Below are 17679 nucleotides of genomic sequence, written 5' to 3' on the forward strand. Positions count from 1 at the left end.
CCACTAGACCATTCAGGTATGACCTAAATCAAATCCCTTATGACTATACAGTGGAAGTGAGAAATAGATTTAAGGGCCTAGATCTGATAGACAGAGTGCTTGATGATAGTTAACTATGGATAGAGGTTCGTGACACTGTACAGGGGACAGGAATCAAGACCATCCCCAAGAAAAATAAATGCAAAAAAGCAAAATGGCTGTCTGGGGAGGCCTTACAAATAGCTGTGAAAAGAAGAGAAGAGAAAAGCAAAGGAGAAAAGGAAAGATATACCCATTTGAATGCAGAGTTCCAAAGAATAGCCAGGAGAGATAAGAAAGCCTTTTTCAGCGACCAATGCAAAGATATAGAGGAAAACAATAGAATAGGAAAGACTAGAGATCTCTTCAAGAAAATTGGAGATACCAAAGGAACATTTCATGCAAAGATGGGCTCAATAAAGGAAAAAAATGGTATGGACCTAACAGAAGCAGAAGATATTAAGAAGAGGTGGCAAAAATACACAGAACTGTACAAAAAAGATCTTCATGACCCAGATAATCATGATGGTATGACCATTCACCTAGAGCCAGACATCCTGGAATGTGAAGTCAAGTGGGCCTTAGAAAGCATCACTACGAACAAAGCTAGTGGAGGTGATGGAATTCCAGTGGAGCTACTTCAAATCCTGAAAGATGATGCTGTGAAAGTGCTGCATTCAATATGCCAACAAATTTGGAAAACTCAGCGGTGGCCACAGGACTAGAACAGGTCAGTTTTCATCCCAATCCCAAAGAAAGGCAACGCCAAAGAATGCTCAAACTATCACACAATTGCACTCATCTCACAAGCTAGTAAAGTAATGCTTAAAATTTTCCAAGCCAGGCTTCAGCAATACATGAACCGTGAACTTCCAGATGTTCAAGCTGGTTTTAGAAAAGGCAGAGGAACCAAAGATCAAATTGCCAACATCCACTGGATCATGGAAAAAGCAAGAGAGTTCCAGAACAACATCTATTTCTGCTTTATTGACTATGCCAAAGCCTTTGACTGTGTGGATCACAATAAACTGTGGAAAATTCTGAAAGAGATGGGAATACCAGACCACCTGATCTGCCTCTTGAGAAACCTGTATGCAGGTCAGGAAGCAACAGTTCGAACTGGACATGAAACAAAAGACTGGTTCCAAATAGGAAAAGCAGTACGTCAAGGCTGTATATTGTCATCCTGCTTATTTAACTTCTATGCAGAGTACATCATGAGAAATGCTGGGCTGGGGGAAGCACAAGCTGTAATCAAGATTACCAGGAGAAATATTAATAACCTCAGATATGCAGATGACACCACCCGTATGGCAGAAAGTGAAGAGGAACTAAAAAGCCTCTTGATGAAAGTGAAAGTGGAGAGTGAAAAAGTTGGCTTAAAGCTCAACATTCAGAAAACGAAGATCATGGCATCCGGTCCCATCACTTCATGGGAAATAGAAGGGGAAACAGTGGAAACAGTGGCTGACTTTATTTTTCTGGGCTCCAAAATCACTGCAGATGGTGATTGCAGCCATGAAATTAAAAGACGCTTACTCCTTGGAAGGAAAGTTATGAGCAACCTAGATAGCATATTGAAAAGCAGCGACATTACTTTGTTAACAAAGGTCCGTCTAGTCAAGGCTATGGTTTTTCCTGTGGTCATGTATGGATGTGAGAGTTGGACTGTGAAGAAGGCTGAGCGCTGAAGAATTGATGCTTTTGAACTGTGGTGTTAGAGAAGACTCTTGAGAGTCTCTTGGACTGTAAGGAGATCCAACCAGTCCATCCTGAAGGAGATCAGTCCTGGGTGTTCACTGGAAGAACTGATGTTGAAGCTGAAAGTCCAGTAAGGGAACGACAGAGGATGAGATGATTGGATGGCATCACTGACTCAATGGACATGCGTTTGAGTGAACTCTGGGAGTTGGTGATGGACAGGGAGGCCTGGCATACTGCACTTCATGGGCTCACAGAGAGTCAGACACGACTGAGTGACTGAACTGAACTGATTTAGAAAAATTAAATGAGAAAACAATTTTGCTAAATGGTTACTAATACATTTGTCATTTTTCATGTACTTCATTTCTATCTGAGTTTCCAGATTCAGGTCATTTTCTTCATCATGAATGGTTTCATTTACTGTTTCTTAGCATGTAGGACTTCTGGCATCATACTCTTCACAACCTTTTGTTTATTGAAAATATCTTTATTTGGTTTTAACTTTTAAAGACTATTTTTGATAGATGTAGTCATGCATGTTGATGGGGTTTTTGAATGTTGAAAACAGTAAATTAAAAATAAAATTCATCATAATCTTAGAAAGACTGTGTGTGTGTGCTCAGTCATGTCTAATTCTTTGTAACTCTATGGACTGTAGCCTGCAGGCTCCTCTGTCCATGGGATTCTCCAGGCAAGAATACTGAAGGGGTTGCCATTTCCTTCTCCAGGGGATCTTTTTGGCCCAGGGATCGAACCCTTGTCCCTTATGTCTCCTACACTGGCAGGAATATTCTTTACCACTAGCACCAGCTGTGAAGCCCCACCCCACTAGCACTGGAAAATATCCTCAAGGGACGTGTGATATTTGTGTAGAAAATTACTGATATTTCCCCCTTCTTTCAAGGGTCAAGTTCTTTCTGCCTGATTTGGGGTATTTCCGCAGGGTCTGTAAATTATTTTGCTTTTCCCAAAGTTCATTATTTTCATCTTCTCTCAGGTTAGTGTGATACACACTACTCCATAATTTCCAGAAATAAGACCTGTTCTTCTTTTTTATGATTCTACTTTCTAGGTGTTCTGGTCTGATCTTGAACCTATAATTATTAGTTCCAGTTTCTTTAAACTTCCTTTCCAGTTTCTTTGTCCTCATGGGAAATATTCCAAAATTCTACATTATATCAGTGGCCATTCTTAGTTGATAGTATTGTGAGTTTTTAGAATCAGTTAATTCATAGCGGTTACAGGATGTTAAATCGTAAGAGTCTAGTTAGACACCATCTTAAGGCAGTTACTGGGTGTGTGTTTGTAATTCCATTTCTGCTGTCTTTGGCGACATTAGCACTGTCATTTCTCAGATGAGAAAAAAAAAAATAAGTGAAGCTTCTTGTCCTGAACAGAAACTGACAGGCAACAAATAAATCCGTGAGTGGGCTCAGTGGGCTCCTCTCACCCCTCTTTTTATTCAAGCGACAGGCTTTTTTGGAGATGAAAGCAGACATTATTTTCCCAGTGAGACTGGAGTGTCTTTGAAATCTTTCTTGCTGTCACTCTCTGATAACCTCACCTCTTTCGACATTATTATGGATTATCAATATACTCCTTAGGTTTTCTTGGTCACACGAGGTGGTTTCCAAGGTAACAAGGCCTAGACAGGTAATCTCTCCCTTTTCTACAAAGAATCTAAAAATAGTGGCTATGTGAGGACTGCAGGGCATCGCCATTAGCAAACTGGCTCTGTGCAAATTGATTACTTTCTGCACTTAATTATTATGGAAACACAGCATCAGGCTTTTAATATGAGTCCCGTGCCTTCAGCTATATTCACCTGTGCTTTAAAATGCTCACTGTCTGCAAGGAACTGCTTGAATCAAAATAAGAATGTTATCCTAAGCCCATTTCTTCTTAAAAATTAGCTAAGGTTAAAAAAGTAATAAGAGAAATAGACACTTAGCATCAAGAGATATTTAAACTTATTTTCATATTAAATGGATTTTCTTTTCCCCTGCTTTAGGCTATATGAAAGTCATGTAGTTATTTTAATCAGTTGATAACAGATGAATTTTAAATTATATATAAAGGCACAATTTCCAACAAGACATGCAAATTTACAGATAAAAGCTAGTTCAATTATCTAGTGATAAACATGTCTCTTGCTTGAATGTTACCTGGACAGTGTCTTTCCCTGGCTGATTGATAAGCTTGAAGATGTAAGTAAGCAGTAGGCAGTTAAAAAAAAGCCTAAAACTCATTATGATAACACAAAGCAATTCTTCAAAAATTCCATTCACCTAAATCTGTGACTCTCTGGACCCAAATTGGGACAACTCTACAACCCAGATGCCATTTTTACAGTCCACCAAACATGACGTTGAAATGTTGCTCTAAGTGTTGCATCCACGGATGTGCTTATCAACTTTGGGGGGGCTATCTTGCTCCCCCAAAGGACACTTGTTTGTCATAACTGGAGGGAGGCACTGCGAGCATTTAGCAGATAGAGGTGAGACTCCACTCAGCATCCTAGAGTGCATACAGCAGCCTACCCAACCAAGCACCCCTGAGAAACCCTGGTCAAGAGGACGATGGATTAGCCACCGAACCATCAGTCTCAAGTCTCTTTGGTTCATATCTTGACAAGTAACTTTAAACACTGAGTGAGCAGCATTTATGTTACTTGACTTTATGTTAAATCACATTACTTATGTTACTTCTACTAGAAACAATGATCACTTCATCAGAAATTAATCTTTTACTTGCCCAACTGAGCTAGAAAACTAGAGGAGAGTTACTAGCTGATCAGACAGAATCTTAAAACTGAGTTATGAGCTCCACTTCACCCTTTGCTCTTGCTTTTGAGTGCCCTGGGTTTGAGTTCTTTTTTTCGGCTGAACCCTGCAACGAGGCCCACTGACCTTCAAGGACCACCTGCACAAAGTCTTGAGCGGACAGCCTGTCCTTGCGCACAAAGCACTGGTAGGCTCCGCCGTCACTTCGGACCATGTGATCCATTATAAGGTTTTCGTGGTTGATCCCTGTGATCCTCACATTTTTTCCAGGGTTGAGTATTTCACCATTTCGGTACCAGGAGAGTTCCTGGTCCTCACTTCCAGTCACGCTGCAGGACAAGGAAACCTGGCTGCCCACGCTGCTTTTAACTTTCCTGGGGCTGATGGTAGCTTTCAGTGGCTCTGGAGTTTCGGGGAAGAGAAAAAAAGAAGGTAAAAACATCACACATGAGAGTATTTCAACAGGGTGGACTTTTGACAAGGCAAATGTATCTTCACAAGCATTTTTGGCCATTTGGCAATATGTCAAGGTAGGTTTTTCCCTCATACAGAGCACTGAATAGTCAAAGATATTAAATTGAGCTGTTAATGGGATTTATGTAAGTTATACAGTCTTAATTTTGTACTTGCTTGGATGGTGACTGCAGACATGAAAGCAAAAGACGGTTGCTCCTTGGAAGAAAAGCTTTGACAAACCCAGACAGCAGATTAAAAAGCAGAGACATCACTTTGTCGACAAAAGTCCATAGAGTCAAAGTTATGGTTTTTCCAGCAGTCATTTGCCAATGTGAGAGTTGGACCATAAAGAAGGCTGAGCACCAAAGAATCAATGCTTTCAAACTGTGGTCCTGGAGAAGACTCTTGAGAGTCCCTTGGACTGCAAGGAGATCAACACTGACTATTCACTGGAAGAACTGATGCTGAAGCTGAAGCTCCAATACTTTGGCCACCTGAGGTGTACAGCCAATGTATTAGGAAAGATCCTGATGCTGGGAAAGATTGAAAGCAGGAGGAGAAGGGGGCAACAGAGGACGAGATGGCTGGATGGCATCACTGACTCACTGGACAAGAGTCTTAGCAAACTCTGGGAGATAGTGAAGGACAAGGAAGCCTGGCATGCTACAGTATAGGAGTTTGCAGAGTTGGACACAACTGAGCAATGGAACAACAACAATACGGTCATAATTTGGTACTTGTAAATAGCACTACATAGGCCTTCTACCTGGAATACTCCCAGAGTTAAAGCAGCAGAGGGATTGAGAAAGAACATCTTTTTAATAGTTAGCTACTTTACCATGTAAATGACAATGCATACAGATTTTCTGTTGAAATAGTCAATTGTGAGCTTCGTGTTAAGACTGTTATGTTTCTAATGCTTTTGTGTGGAATGACGTTGCAACAATTTTTAAAAAGGAACCTTAAAAACAAAAGGCCACACTCTGCATGTTCTTATTTCAGTGCTATTTCATTTTGTTTGGGAACACCCTCATTGCTGTTGGCTTTTTTCTTTTCTTTTTCTTGCCTTCTTTCACTGTATGGCAGATAGACTGGTGTTGGTCAGATTCCTTTCTCAGTGAATGTGAGTATTAACCCACTGACAGTAAGAACTGCAATGGCTGAGCCAACAAGGACGGATATATTTGAATATTTAAATCTATCTGCCTCATCCCAACTTGGCACAGATGGGTTTCCTCTGGGCCAGTCTCACACACACAAACTCACTCATGTCCTCTATGTGGCTTAACCATGGCCAGCAGCACAGGGCTGCAAGGAAGCAGGTTGCTGTAGAATGTATAACTGTGAGAAAGGTTTTTTATTTCTTTAAAATGAGGCAAGCTGCTTTGGACAAGGTGGTAACTCTCATCCATGACTTTCTATGTTTTCATTGAACAATGAATGAACCCAGTTCAATGCCATAAGCATTTTTGAACATTTATATGCCAAGAATAGCATTAAACTCATAAGTGAAGATGAAAATGAAAGACACTTGTGACAACTCGCATGTCCCATAGTTACCTTCGTTAAGTCAGTCTCCCCACAGTTCTGCAAGTTTCATGTTATCTCCACTTTACAGAAGAAGAAAGAGTTATTCAGAGATATTTAACCAAATCCACACAACAGGTAAATGGCAGCTATCAGCTGTTTGCGTCAGTTATTACTGACTTCTTAGTCACCACATTGTGAAGTCTTTAAAGAGCTCAGTCTTTTAGGTGCATAAGCAAAATACGAGAATGAAGATAGTAACCCAGAGGGTCCAATAGAAGACCTCAAGATTCTGCATCGAATCAGAGGGACCTGAAGGCAGCAGGGGAAGAGGGCAGCAAAGGATGAGATGGTTGGATGGCCTCACCAGTTCAGTGGACGTGACCTTCGGCAAACTCCTGAAGATGGTGGGACAGGGCAACCTGGCATGCTGTGGCCCGTGGGGTCATGAAGAGTCAGACTCGACTTGGAGACTGAACAACAATAACAACAGTGGGAACTAAAGAAAGCTTTCTAGAATTTTTAGCCAGTGAGCAATAGAGTAAACACATTTTTAGGAGAATCGATTGATCGTATTGTATTGCACAAATGATAATGGGAAAATTGGTCAGCAAGGAGGAATTGTTGATATCTAGCTGTGACTCAATTAAAACTCAATTTAGGACAGGGTGGAGGTGGGGAGCACAGTTGAGAAAGGCCTTGAGATACAATCTCTAGGACTTGGCAGGAATTAGACCTAGAAAGGGAAGTCTCAAAGAGGATCTGGGGCTTAAAGCTTGCATTTGGAGGGTTTGAGGGTAGAAGGAGTCTAGGATAACAGGAGTCATTTACATGCCAGAGATGGTAGAGAGCAGTTTGGGACACTCCTGCTAAGCATCTGATATAAAATTGGGAAATATGTTCTTCTGACACCCAAGGAGGCTGAGGCTGAACCTGCAAATTCAGGGCTGTTTTCAGAGGGGAGGAATTTGAAACTAGAAAACAAAAGAGAGAGAAAAATAAAAGAGGAGAATGTTCTGAATTTGCAAGAGCATCATGTCCACCTGGAAAAGAGAGACCAAACTAAGGACCAGTCAGAAGGGAGGATGGAGTGTTAGAGGCATACCTGGAACTTTTCCAGACAAGGCTTACAAATACAAACAGGAAAACAGACATATTCAGAATTAAGACTTTCCTACAGATAACTTTTACAATGTGTTACTGTTGTTCAGTTGCTCAGTCAAGTCCAACATCTTGCAACCCCATGAAATGCAACACACCAGGTTTCCCCGTCCTTCACTATCTCCCAGAGTGTGCTCAAACTCATGTGCATTGAGTCGGTGATGCCATCCAACCATCTCATCTTCTGTTGCCCCCTTCTCCTACTACCCTCAATGTTTCCCAGTATCAGGGTCATTTACAACGTAGACAAGGATAAATGTCTTTACAGAGAAAGCAATAAACTATTCTGAGCTTTGAGCAGAAAACAGGAGTGGAATGGGGAATGCCTGGGGAATACGGCATTGCATTAGACTTAGAAAGATGGGGAGTTTTAGACATTCAAGTATTTGAAAAGCATCTTCCATGTGGAGGGAACACCATGGCTTGCACTTTTAGGGAAGGAACTGCTTATAGTGGGAAGGAAGTTAGATTTCACAGGAAGTAGGTTTTTTTGAAGCAAAACGATGGGAAATGTGACCTTACAGGTTTTCTTGACAGGCTTTCCCCACTATCTTAATATATAAATATTATTCAGCAGAAACTGAGGAGCCACAAAAAGTGGTTTTGAACCTCCCATTGGAATAATTCTCACTAGCTGTCCAATGTTTCATTGTTTCATCAACAAGGCACTTCAGTCATAGAAATATAATTGTTCAGACATTATCCTCCATTTCTAGCAAAAATCAGCCTAAGCACATTCAAATGACATTTGCAGGACTCAGTCTGGACAGCTGATTCCAGGCAGTCTTTGGGATATTTGTTTCAAATGGACTCACTTGGGCTGGTATTGTGCTAAAGCTGTCTACATCCATGGTAACATTGAAGAGGTGGTTCCATAAACAGGCAGAAGGCTAGAAAAAAGCCAGGATAAGAAAATGCCTTCCTTTTAAATGCCAGACTCATATTCAGTTTGTTCAGTTCATCAAATTTTTCTGTATACAAATATACATATTATCCGACTGGCAACTACGAGCCATATATTTTGACCAAAGTTCTACCACTCACTTCTGGTCCTGTGATCTTGAGTAAAATCAGTTTGATTTTGTTTCTGCATGAATAAAATTAAGGCTTTATAAATAGATTAGAGAGTGTACCCCTGAAATCACATCCCTTCTTCCTCTGTCTGCCTTCACCCTCCTTCTCATTATCTTCCTCACACTGGTCATTCCAGACCAGTTTAGAGATGAGATGTATTCATCATGTTATTGTTTAGTGCTTCAGTTGTGTCTGATTCTTTGTGACTGCATGGACTGTAGCCCACCAGACTTCTCTGTCCATGGGATTTCCCACGCAGGAATACAGGAGTGGCTTGCCATTTCCTTCTCCAAGGGATATTCCCAACCCAAGGATAGAATGCCTTCTCCTGCATTGAAGGCAGGTTCTTTTACTACTGGGACTTCCCTGGTGGCTCAGCTTGGTAAAGAATCCACCTGCAATGTGGGAGACCTGGGTTCAATCCCTGGGTTGGCAAGATCCCCTGGAGAAGGGAAAGGCTACCCACTCCAGTATTCTGGCCTGGAGAAGTCCATGGACTGTGTAGTCCGTGAGATCACAAAGAGTCAGACATGACTGAGTGCCTTTCACTTCACTGTTTTTACCACGGACCCCTAGGGAAGCTATAGTCACCATAGTTGGACTAAATTGTCTCTAATATTGAATCCAAGTCCAATTTTCAGATAATTACAGCTCTAGATTCAGCCCTGTAGAGAGGTGATAAAGCCCCATTTAGAAACCTAAAGCAGAATCTGGCAACTGGCCAAGGGCAACTCCTTTGATCTGATCACCATTGCCTGTGCTAACAGCACCACCCTGCTTATCTCCCTCCATTGATTTGCAGACTGGCTGGCCATTCTGAATTCAACAGCTAGGTAATGTTATCTTGGAGCTGGATACTGTGGCCCCAGACTCTCCAGCTGTGTTCAGTTCAGTTCAGTTGCCCAGTCATGTCCGACTCTTTGCGACCCCATGAACCACAGCACTCCAGGCCTCCCTGTCCATCACCAACTCCCGAAGTTCACCCAAACCCATGTCCATTGAGTCGATGCCATACAACCATCTCATCCTCTGTCAGCCCCTTCTCCTCCTGCCCTCAATCTTCCCCAGCATCAGGGTCTTTTCTAGTGAGTCAGCTCTTCGCAGCAGGTGGCCAAAGTATTGGAGTTTCACTTCAACATCAGTCCTTTCAATGAACACTCAGGACTGATCTCCATTAGGATGGACTGGTTGGATCTCCTTGCAGTCCAAGGGACTCTCAAGAGTCTTCTCCAACACCACAGTTCAAAAGCATAAATTCTTCAGCAATCAGTTTTCTTTATAGTCCAATTCTCACAGTCATACATGACCACTGGAAAAACCATAGCCTTGACTAGACAGACCTTTGTTGACAAAGTAATGTCTCTGCTTTTCAATATGCTGTCTAGGTTGGTCATAACTTTCCTTCTAAGGAGTAACCTCCAGCATTTGAAGACTTGATTTCCTCATCTGTGAAATGGGGCTAAAATGGAGTGAGGATTCATGGGAGCTACAGAGAAGGCCAGGGGGTCACTTGTAACAGGAGCTCCACCATTGGCAGCTAGCATCACCACTGCCAGTTACCATCCAACTTACGTTTCACGTACAGGCGGCCTATCACCTTAGCAGTTCCATATCTGTTGGACACTTCACACACATAGCTGCCTGAGTCTGAGGGACGTGTGTTCTCAATAAGCAGCCCTGTCATGGTCTTCTGGAACCTTCCAGAAAGTTCCAGGGGCATGTTGTCCTTCAGCCAGCGGTAATCTGGCTCAGGGTGCCCAAGTGCTTTGCAAGGTAGCTCCACACGCTGCCCTGCCATGGCTTTGCGATGATCAAACCCATCCAGTATGGACGGGGCTGAGTTCGCTGGGTCTGCAGAAGGAAAGGAAAAAACTCTTAGATGCAGTGAAGGAGTTAATGTGTCATTCAGAATCATAGGACGTCATATATAATTCAAATTTTATGTATGATTTTAATTATTAATACACCTTTAAGATTCCTCTGTCCATGGAATTCTCCAGGCAATAATACTGGAGTGAACTGCCATTCCCTTCTCCCGGGGATATTTCGATCCAGGGATCAAACCCGGGTCTCTTGCATTGCAGGCAGCTTCTTTACCATCTGAGCCACCAGCCACCTGATGCAAAGAACTGACTCATTGGAAAAGACCCTGATGCTGGGAAAGATTGAAGGTGTCAGGAAAAGGGGATGACAGAGGATGAGATGGTTGGATGGCATCCCCTATGCAATGGTATGAGTTTGAGTAAACCCCGGGAGCTGGTGATGGACAGGGAAGCTTGGCATGCTGCAGTCCGTGGGATTGCAAAGAGTCTGACACAACTGAGTGACTGAACTGAATTGAACCACCAGGGAAGCCCATATATGCACACACACACACACACACACACACAAACACACACACACACACATATGCATATATATGAACAGAAAGAAAGCCCTATTCATATACATTCCTGTCTCTCAAAATTTTCAAAAGGTTGAACCTGATACATCACCAAAGAAGATGTACAAATGATTGATAAGCACATGGAAAGATGTTCAGTATTGTTAGCCATGACAGTTGCTATTGTTTTTTAGTTTCTAAGTTGTATCTGATTCTTTTGGGATCTCATGGTTTGTATTCCACCAGTTTCCTCTGCTCTTGGGATTTCCCAGGCAAGAATACTAGAGTGGATTGCCATTTTCTTCTCCAAGGGTTCTTCTCCACCCAAGGATCAAACACGTGTCTCCTGCATTGGCACGTGGATTCTTTGCCACAGGGCCACCTGGAAAGCCCAGCCACTAGGGTAATGCAAATTAAAACCACAGTGAGATACTACTTCACACTTACTAGGATGTCTATAATAAAGACCCCCATAGCAGCAAGTGCTTGTGAGGATGTGGAAAAGAAAGTAGAACTTTCATGCATTGTTAACTTGAAAGTAAAATGGGGCAACCACTTTGGAAAACACATCAGCAGCTTTGTAAAATGTTAAACTTCAGTTCATCACAAGGCTCAAAAGCTCCATTGTAAGAATCCACCCTAGACAAAGGAAAACCCACGTTCATTCAAACACTTTTTCACAAATGTTCATAGCAGGATTATTCGTAAGAGCCAAAAAGTTGAAATAGTTCATACTAAACAATAGGATCATTGTTTAGTAGCTGGATAAGCGAAATGTGAACATACATACATATTAATCAGCAATACAAAAGATACATGTTACTATATGAATGGACATGTTACAATAGGGATGGGCCTCAAAAGATTAGGCTAAATGAAAGAAGCCAGATACAAAGCCACATATCACCGAATTTGATTTATACAAAACACAGTGAAAACACAAATCTATAGAGATAGACAATAGATTAGTAGTTGCCTGCAGCTGGGATTGAATTTGACTGGAAATGGGCATCAGGAATTGATTTATCTATCTATCTAGGCCATTTTGTCTAAAGTTTCATTCAGTGAATGCTTCCTTATTGATTTTCTTTTTGTATGATCTGTTCATTGATGTAAATGGGACATTAAAATCTGCTTCTATAATTGTGTTGCTGTCAATATTTCCCATTACGTCTGCTAGTATTCTCTTTATTTAAGTATTTCTATGTTGGATGCATACAAATTACCACTGCTATATTTCCCTTTCAGATTGATCCCTTTATCATCATGTAATATTCTTTCCTGTATTTTAACAAAATACAAAAGTCTTTGTTTTAAAGTCTACATTTCTGATACAAGTATTGCTACACCAACCTTCTTTTTGTTTCCGTTTGACCAAATACCTGTTTCCATCCCCTAACTTTCAGTCTGTGTGTGTCTTTAGATTTGAAGTGAGTCTCTTGTTGGCAGCATATATGTGTGTGTTTTTTTTTTTTAATCAAATCAGCCACAGTATACCTTTTGATTAGAGCATTAGTCCATTTACATTTAAAGTAATTATTGGTAGATATGTACTTACTGTTATTTTGTTCATTGTTTTCTTATTTTCATAGTTTTCTTTTTGCTTTTTCTGCTTTCTTCCCTTGTGATTTGATGACTATCTTTAGCATTATGTCTGGATTCATTTTTCTTTTCTCGTATACCCAGTATAGATTTTTGGCTTGTATATAAATGTATTTTGGCTTGTACATAGATTTATATGGATATATATATATGTGTGTATGTGTGTGTGTATATATATATATACACACTTGATTATTTTAATTTGATGATCTCTTAAGTTTGAACACATTCTAAAAACTCCATTTTTTCTTGCCACCATTTTAGTATTTTGAGTTTATATTTTACATCTTTCTGTTTTGTGTAGCCCTCAACTTATTGTGGATATAGATGATCTTTCTGCTTTTGTCTTTCAACCTTTTGCTAGCCTTACAATTTGCGCGTCAACTACCTTTACTATATGTTTACTTTACCAGTCATATTTTCTTTTTCTAAATTTCATATTTCTAGATGTGGTCTTTTTGGTGCTTAGAGAAGTCCCTTTCATAGTCTTTATAAGATAGGTTTGTGTGCTTAGTCGCTTAGTTGTGTCTGACTCTTTGCAACCCCATGGACTGTAGCCGTTCAGGTTCCTCTGTCTATGGGGATTCTACAGGCAAGAATAATGGAGTGGGTTGCCATTTTCTCCTCCAGGAGATCTTCACAACCCAGGTATTGAACTCAGATCTGCTGCACTGGAGGTGGATTCTCCACCATCTGAGCTACCAGGGAAGGTTTAGTGACAGTGAAATCTTTTAACTTTTGCTTATCTGTAAAACTCTTATCTCTCTTTTGTAGAATAATCTTGTTTATTTTTATTTCATCACTTTAAACATATTATGACACTGCTTTCTGGCCTGCAAAGTTTCTACCGAAAAGTCAATTGATAGTCTCATGGGAGTTCTTTTGTATTTAAATAGTTCCTTTTTCCTTGCTGTGTTTAACATTCTCCCTATATCTTTAATTTTTTCCATTTTAATTATAATGTGTCTTGGTGTGAATCTCTTTGGTTCATCTTTGTGTGTGTGTGAGAGAGTGATCCTCTGCTTTGTGGACCTGAATACTTGTTTACATTCCCTGGTTAGGGAAGTGTTGAGCTATTATTTCTTCCAATAATTTTTCTGCCCCTTTCTCCCTCTCTTTTCCTTCTGAGACCCCTATAAGATAGTAAGTGTGATTATCCCCAGGTCTCTTAAACTGTCTTCATTTTAATTTTTTTTTTCTGTTTTCAGTTCCACATAAGAGTTTTCCACTACTCTGTCTTCCAGTTCACTGATCTGTTCCCCTGCTTAATCTAATCTACTGTTGATTCCTTCTAGTGTATTCTTCTGTTTAGTAATCATAGTCTTCAGCTCTGTTTGGTTCTTGTGTTTTCTAACTTGCTATTAGACTTCTCATCATGTTCATTCATTCTTCTCTCAAGTTCATTGAGCACCTTTGTGATCTTAACCTTGTATTTTTTTTTGTTAGGGAGATTATTATCTCCTTAGTTCTTCTTCTGGAATTTTATCTTGTTCTTTTATTTGCAAAATATTCCTCAGTTGCCTCATTTTGCTGAATTCTGTTTTTACATCTGTGTTATATATATATCACTTACATATCCCAATTTTGAGGAAGTGGCCTGATATTGGAAATGTGCTATGGGGCCCAGCAGCACACTGGTTCCCAGAGCCAAGTGCTCTAGGGGAGCCCCTTAAGTGGACCGCAGGGACCCTTCAGTTATGGTGGGCCTGACTACTGAGAGTGGCTGGTAGGCAGGGATGGACCCCAGCCTGGTTGGCTGGCAGGCCCTGCTTCATGTAGAGGCTGCTGCCCTACTAGTCGGGGGGCTGGTTTTCCATGCAATGGGCTGCTAGCCCTGGGGTGGTGTTGGTCCAGGGGCTGCTGTCAAATTGTCTAATAGGCAGGTAAACCACCAGCACTAATAAGCAAGAGGGAAGACTCCAAAATGGCACTTGCCAGCATAGTGTCCTCGTGATAGAATGAGCTCTCCAAAATTGCTTCCACCAATGTCTATGATTGGTGAAAAACCTGGCTTAAAACTCAACATTAAAAAAAAATAATCAAGATTATGGCATCCAGTCCCATCATTTTATGACAAATAGAAAGGGAAAATGTAAAAGTAGTGACAGATTTTATTTTGTTGGTCTCCAAAATTACTGTGGATAGTGTCTGCAGCCATGAAATTAAAAAGATGCTTGTTCCTTGGAAGGAAAGCTATGACAGACCTAGAAAGAGAATTAAAAAGCAGAGACATCACTTTGCCAACAAAGTCAGCCTAGTCAAAGCAATAGCTTTTCCAGTAGTCATGTATGGATGTGAGAGTTGGACCATAAACAACTATGGTGCTTGAGAAGACTCTTTTGAGAGTTCCTTCGGCTGAAAGAAAATCAAACCAGTCAATCCTAAAGAAAATAAACCCTGAATATTTATGGAAGGACTGATGATGAATCTGAAGCTCCAATACTTTGGCTATCTGATGTGAAGAGCCAACTCATTGGAAAAGACCCTAATGATGGGAAAGGTTGAAGGCAAAAGGATAAAGGGGAAGCAGAGGATGAGATGGTTAGATAGCATCACTGATTCAATGGACATGAATTTGAGCAGACTCTGGAGATGGTAAAGGAGAGAGAAGCCTGGTGTGCTGCAGTCCATGGGGTTGTAAAATGTTGGACACAACTTAGTGACTAAAATGTTGTCTATATCCTGGGGCAGTCCCAGTTAGTTACTGCCTTTCCAGGAGGCTTTCCAAAATTAGCAAGTGGGTCTGACCCAGGCTACTTTCAAATGATTGCCTCTGCACTGGGTCTTGGAGCATGAGAGATTTTGCATGAGTCTTTAAGAGTGGGGTATCTATTTTATAACCCTCCAACTCTCCCATACATAAGCCCCACTGGCTTTCAAAGCCAGACATTCTGGAGCTTTCATCTTCCTGGTGGAGAACTCCAAGACTAAGAAGCTTGATGTTGGGCTCAGACCCCTTGCTCCTTGGGGAGAACTTCTGCAATTTTGATTTTTCCATTTGAGGCTTGCCTCTCTGGGAGTTTGTCATGTCTCTGCACCTCCTACCCATCTTACTGTGGTTCTGTCTTTATATTTTTAATTGTGGAAAACTTTTCTGCATGTCTGCAAGTTATTATCATTGATATTTCCTCTATGAATAGTAGTATTTTTGGTGTGTCCATGTGAAGAATTAGCTTAGGATCTTCCTACTCCATTATCTTTGCCACACTCCCTTATTGGTGATCTTAATTGTTATTGTTCTTTTTTTGTTGTTGTTGTTATCGTTCTTGACTCTTTTAATTCAGAGCAGCCTCTCTTCTATTTCTTCTCATGTCTCTGGGTTATTGAAGAAACAGATAAGTTATTGCATAGGAAATCCCACACTTTGAATATCTTTCTTTATGCTGTCATTTAGCCTGTTCCTCTATTGCCATTTTTTCTTATGACTGGAATTTAGTTCTGATGGATTGGTTAGATCAAGCTCAACCTTTTGTCATTCCCTTTGCATCTATATAATGAGGCTATATGAGTTGCATGCAAAACTCAATAAGGCTAAAAATGATAAGCAAATTCAGATGACGTTTGTCTGAATTATTTTACTAAGGGTTGAAAATCACGATTTTAATATTTTCTTATCTTCACATTCAACAGATATGATTATTCTGTAAATAAGAACTTTTCTTCCTGAACTAGGGTTGTTTGGTTATCATAAAATATATAGTACTTATAGGAAATATAGGGAGAATTTTCATTGTTCTCTATAATGACTAATTATCAAAGTCAAGAGTTGGTGCCTGCCCTAGTTACCACTAAGTAGACCAATAAGATTATTATTATTATTGCTTCTGTTATTATTTAATGTATATGGACATGTGTACATGTAAATATATATGCAAATAATTATATAATTGTACATGTACATTATGTAAGTATATATGTATGCACACATATACACACCTATGTATGCCTTAATATTAATACATATATATATTTATTTACGTATAATTTTGGCAAGACCCTATTTATATTTCAGGCTCATCTTGCATGTTTCCTGTCCCAAACCAATAAGTGATCATTATTTCAAGGAACCGTGGTCCCTATTATTATGGCATAATATTTAAAAGAGACTATTGTCTAGGCGGTAGAGTTGCTAGTTGCTATTGGTTGCCCATTGCTTCTGGACCTTTTCAATGGAAACACCTTCTCTCTCTCCATTTAGTTTTCCACTCTGGCTCAGTTTGATTCCTAAATCCAGCAGTTTCCCTCAGGGTGAATCTCTCTTCTTCTGAAAGTAGTATTTGCTGAATACTTCTGAGATACACAAGACCACCAGTTAACTATGTGATGTCACAGCCTTTTATACTCATCTTCAGCTCAGAGCTTGCACAGGGCTATCCAAGTGTTGTGAATATCCTCAAACACATTTTCCCAGGTTCCCATCAAGAAATAGTCCTCCTCTGCTTTTTGGAGATGAGCATATGCTGACAAAGTTTCCTATGGTCAACACTATGGTGTTTCCAGTAGTCATGTACAGATGTGAGAATTGGGTCATAAAGAAGGCCAAGTGGTGAAGAATTGACGCTTTTGAATTGTAGTACTGGAGAAGACTCTTGACAGCCCCTTGAACAGCAAGGGGATCAAACCAGTCAATCCTAAAGGAAATGAACCTTGAATATTCATTGGAAGAAATCATGTTGAAGCTGAAGCTCCAATACCTTGTCCACTTGATGTGAAGAACCAGCTCACTGGGAAAGACCCTGATGTTGGGAAAGACTGAGGGCAAGAGGAGAAGGGGGCAACAGAGGATGAGATGGTTGGATGGCATCACCGACACAATGGACAAAAGTTTGAGCACACTCTGGGAGATAGTAAAGGACAGGGAAGACCAGCATGCTGCAGTCTATGGGGTTGCAAAGAATCTGACATGACTTAGCAACAGAACAAAAACAATTTGTTGACTATTTTGCATTTCTGTGACTATATAGTAATCTC

At 40.5% G+C, this 17679-nt stretch overlaps 1 protein-coding gene across 1 annotated transcript in view; it reads right to left on the reverse strand.

The window, feature by feature from the left end:
• The window catches only part of DSCAM (DS cell adhesion molecule), a 696196-nt gene that overhangs the window by 321189 nt on the left and 357328 nt on the right, over positions 1-17679 (reverse strand). Inside the window, exons 5-6 of the mRNA XM_061425997.1 lie at positions 10296-10574; positions 4632-4907 (exon numbers count right to left, since the gene is read on the reverse strand). Of these exons, the coding sequence (XP_061281981.1) occupies positions 4632-4907; positions 10296-10574 (555 nt within the window). The remainder of the gene's footprint in view (positions 1-4631; positions 4908-10295; positions 10575-17679) is intronic.

This window comes from Bos javanicus, chromosome 1 (genome assembly GCF_032452875.1).
Source record: "Bos javanicus breed banteng chromosome 1, ARS-OSU_banteng_1.0, whole genome shotgun sequence".
NCBI classification, from domain to species: Eukaryota; Metazoa; Chordata; class Mammalia; order Artiodactyla; family Bovidae; genus Bos; species Bos javanicus.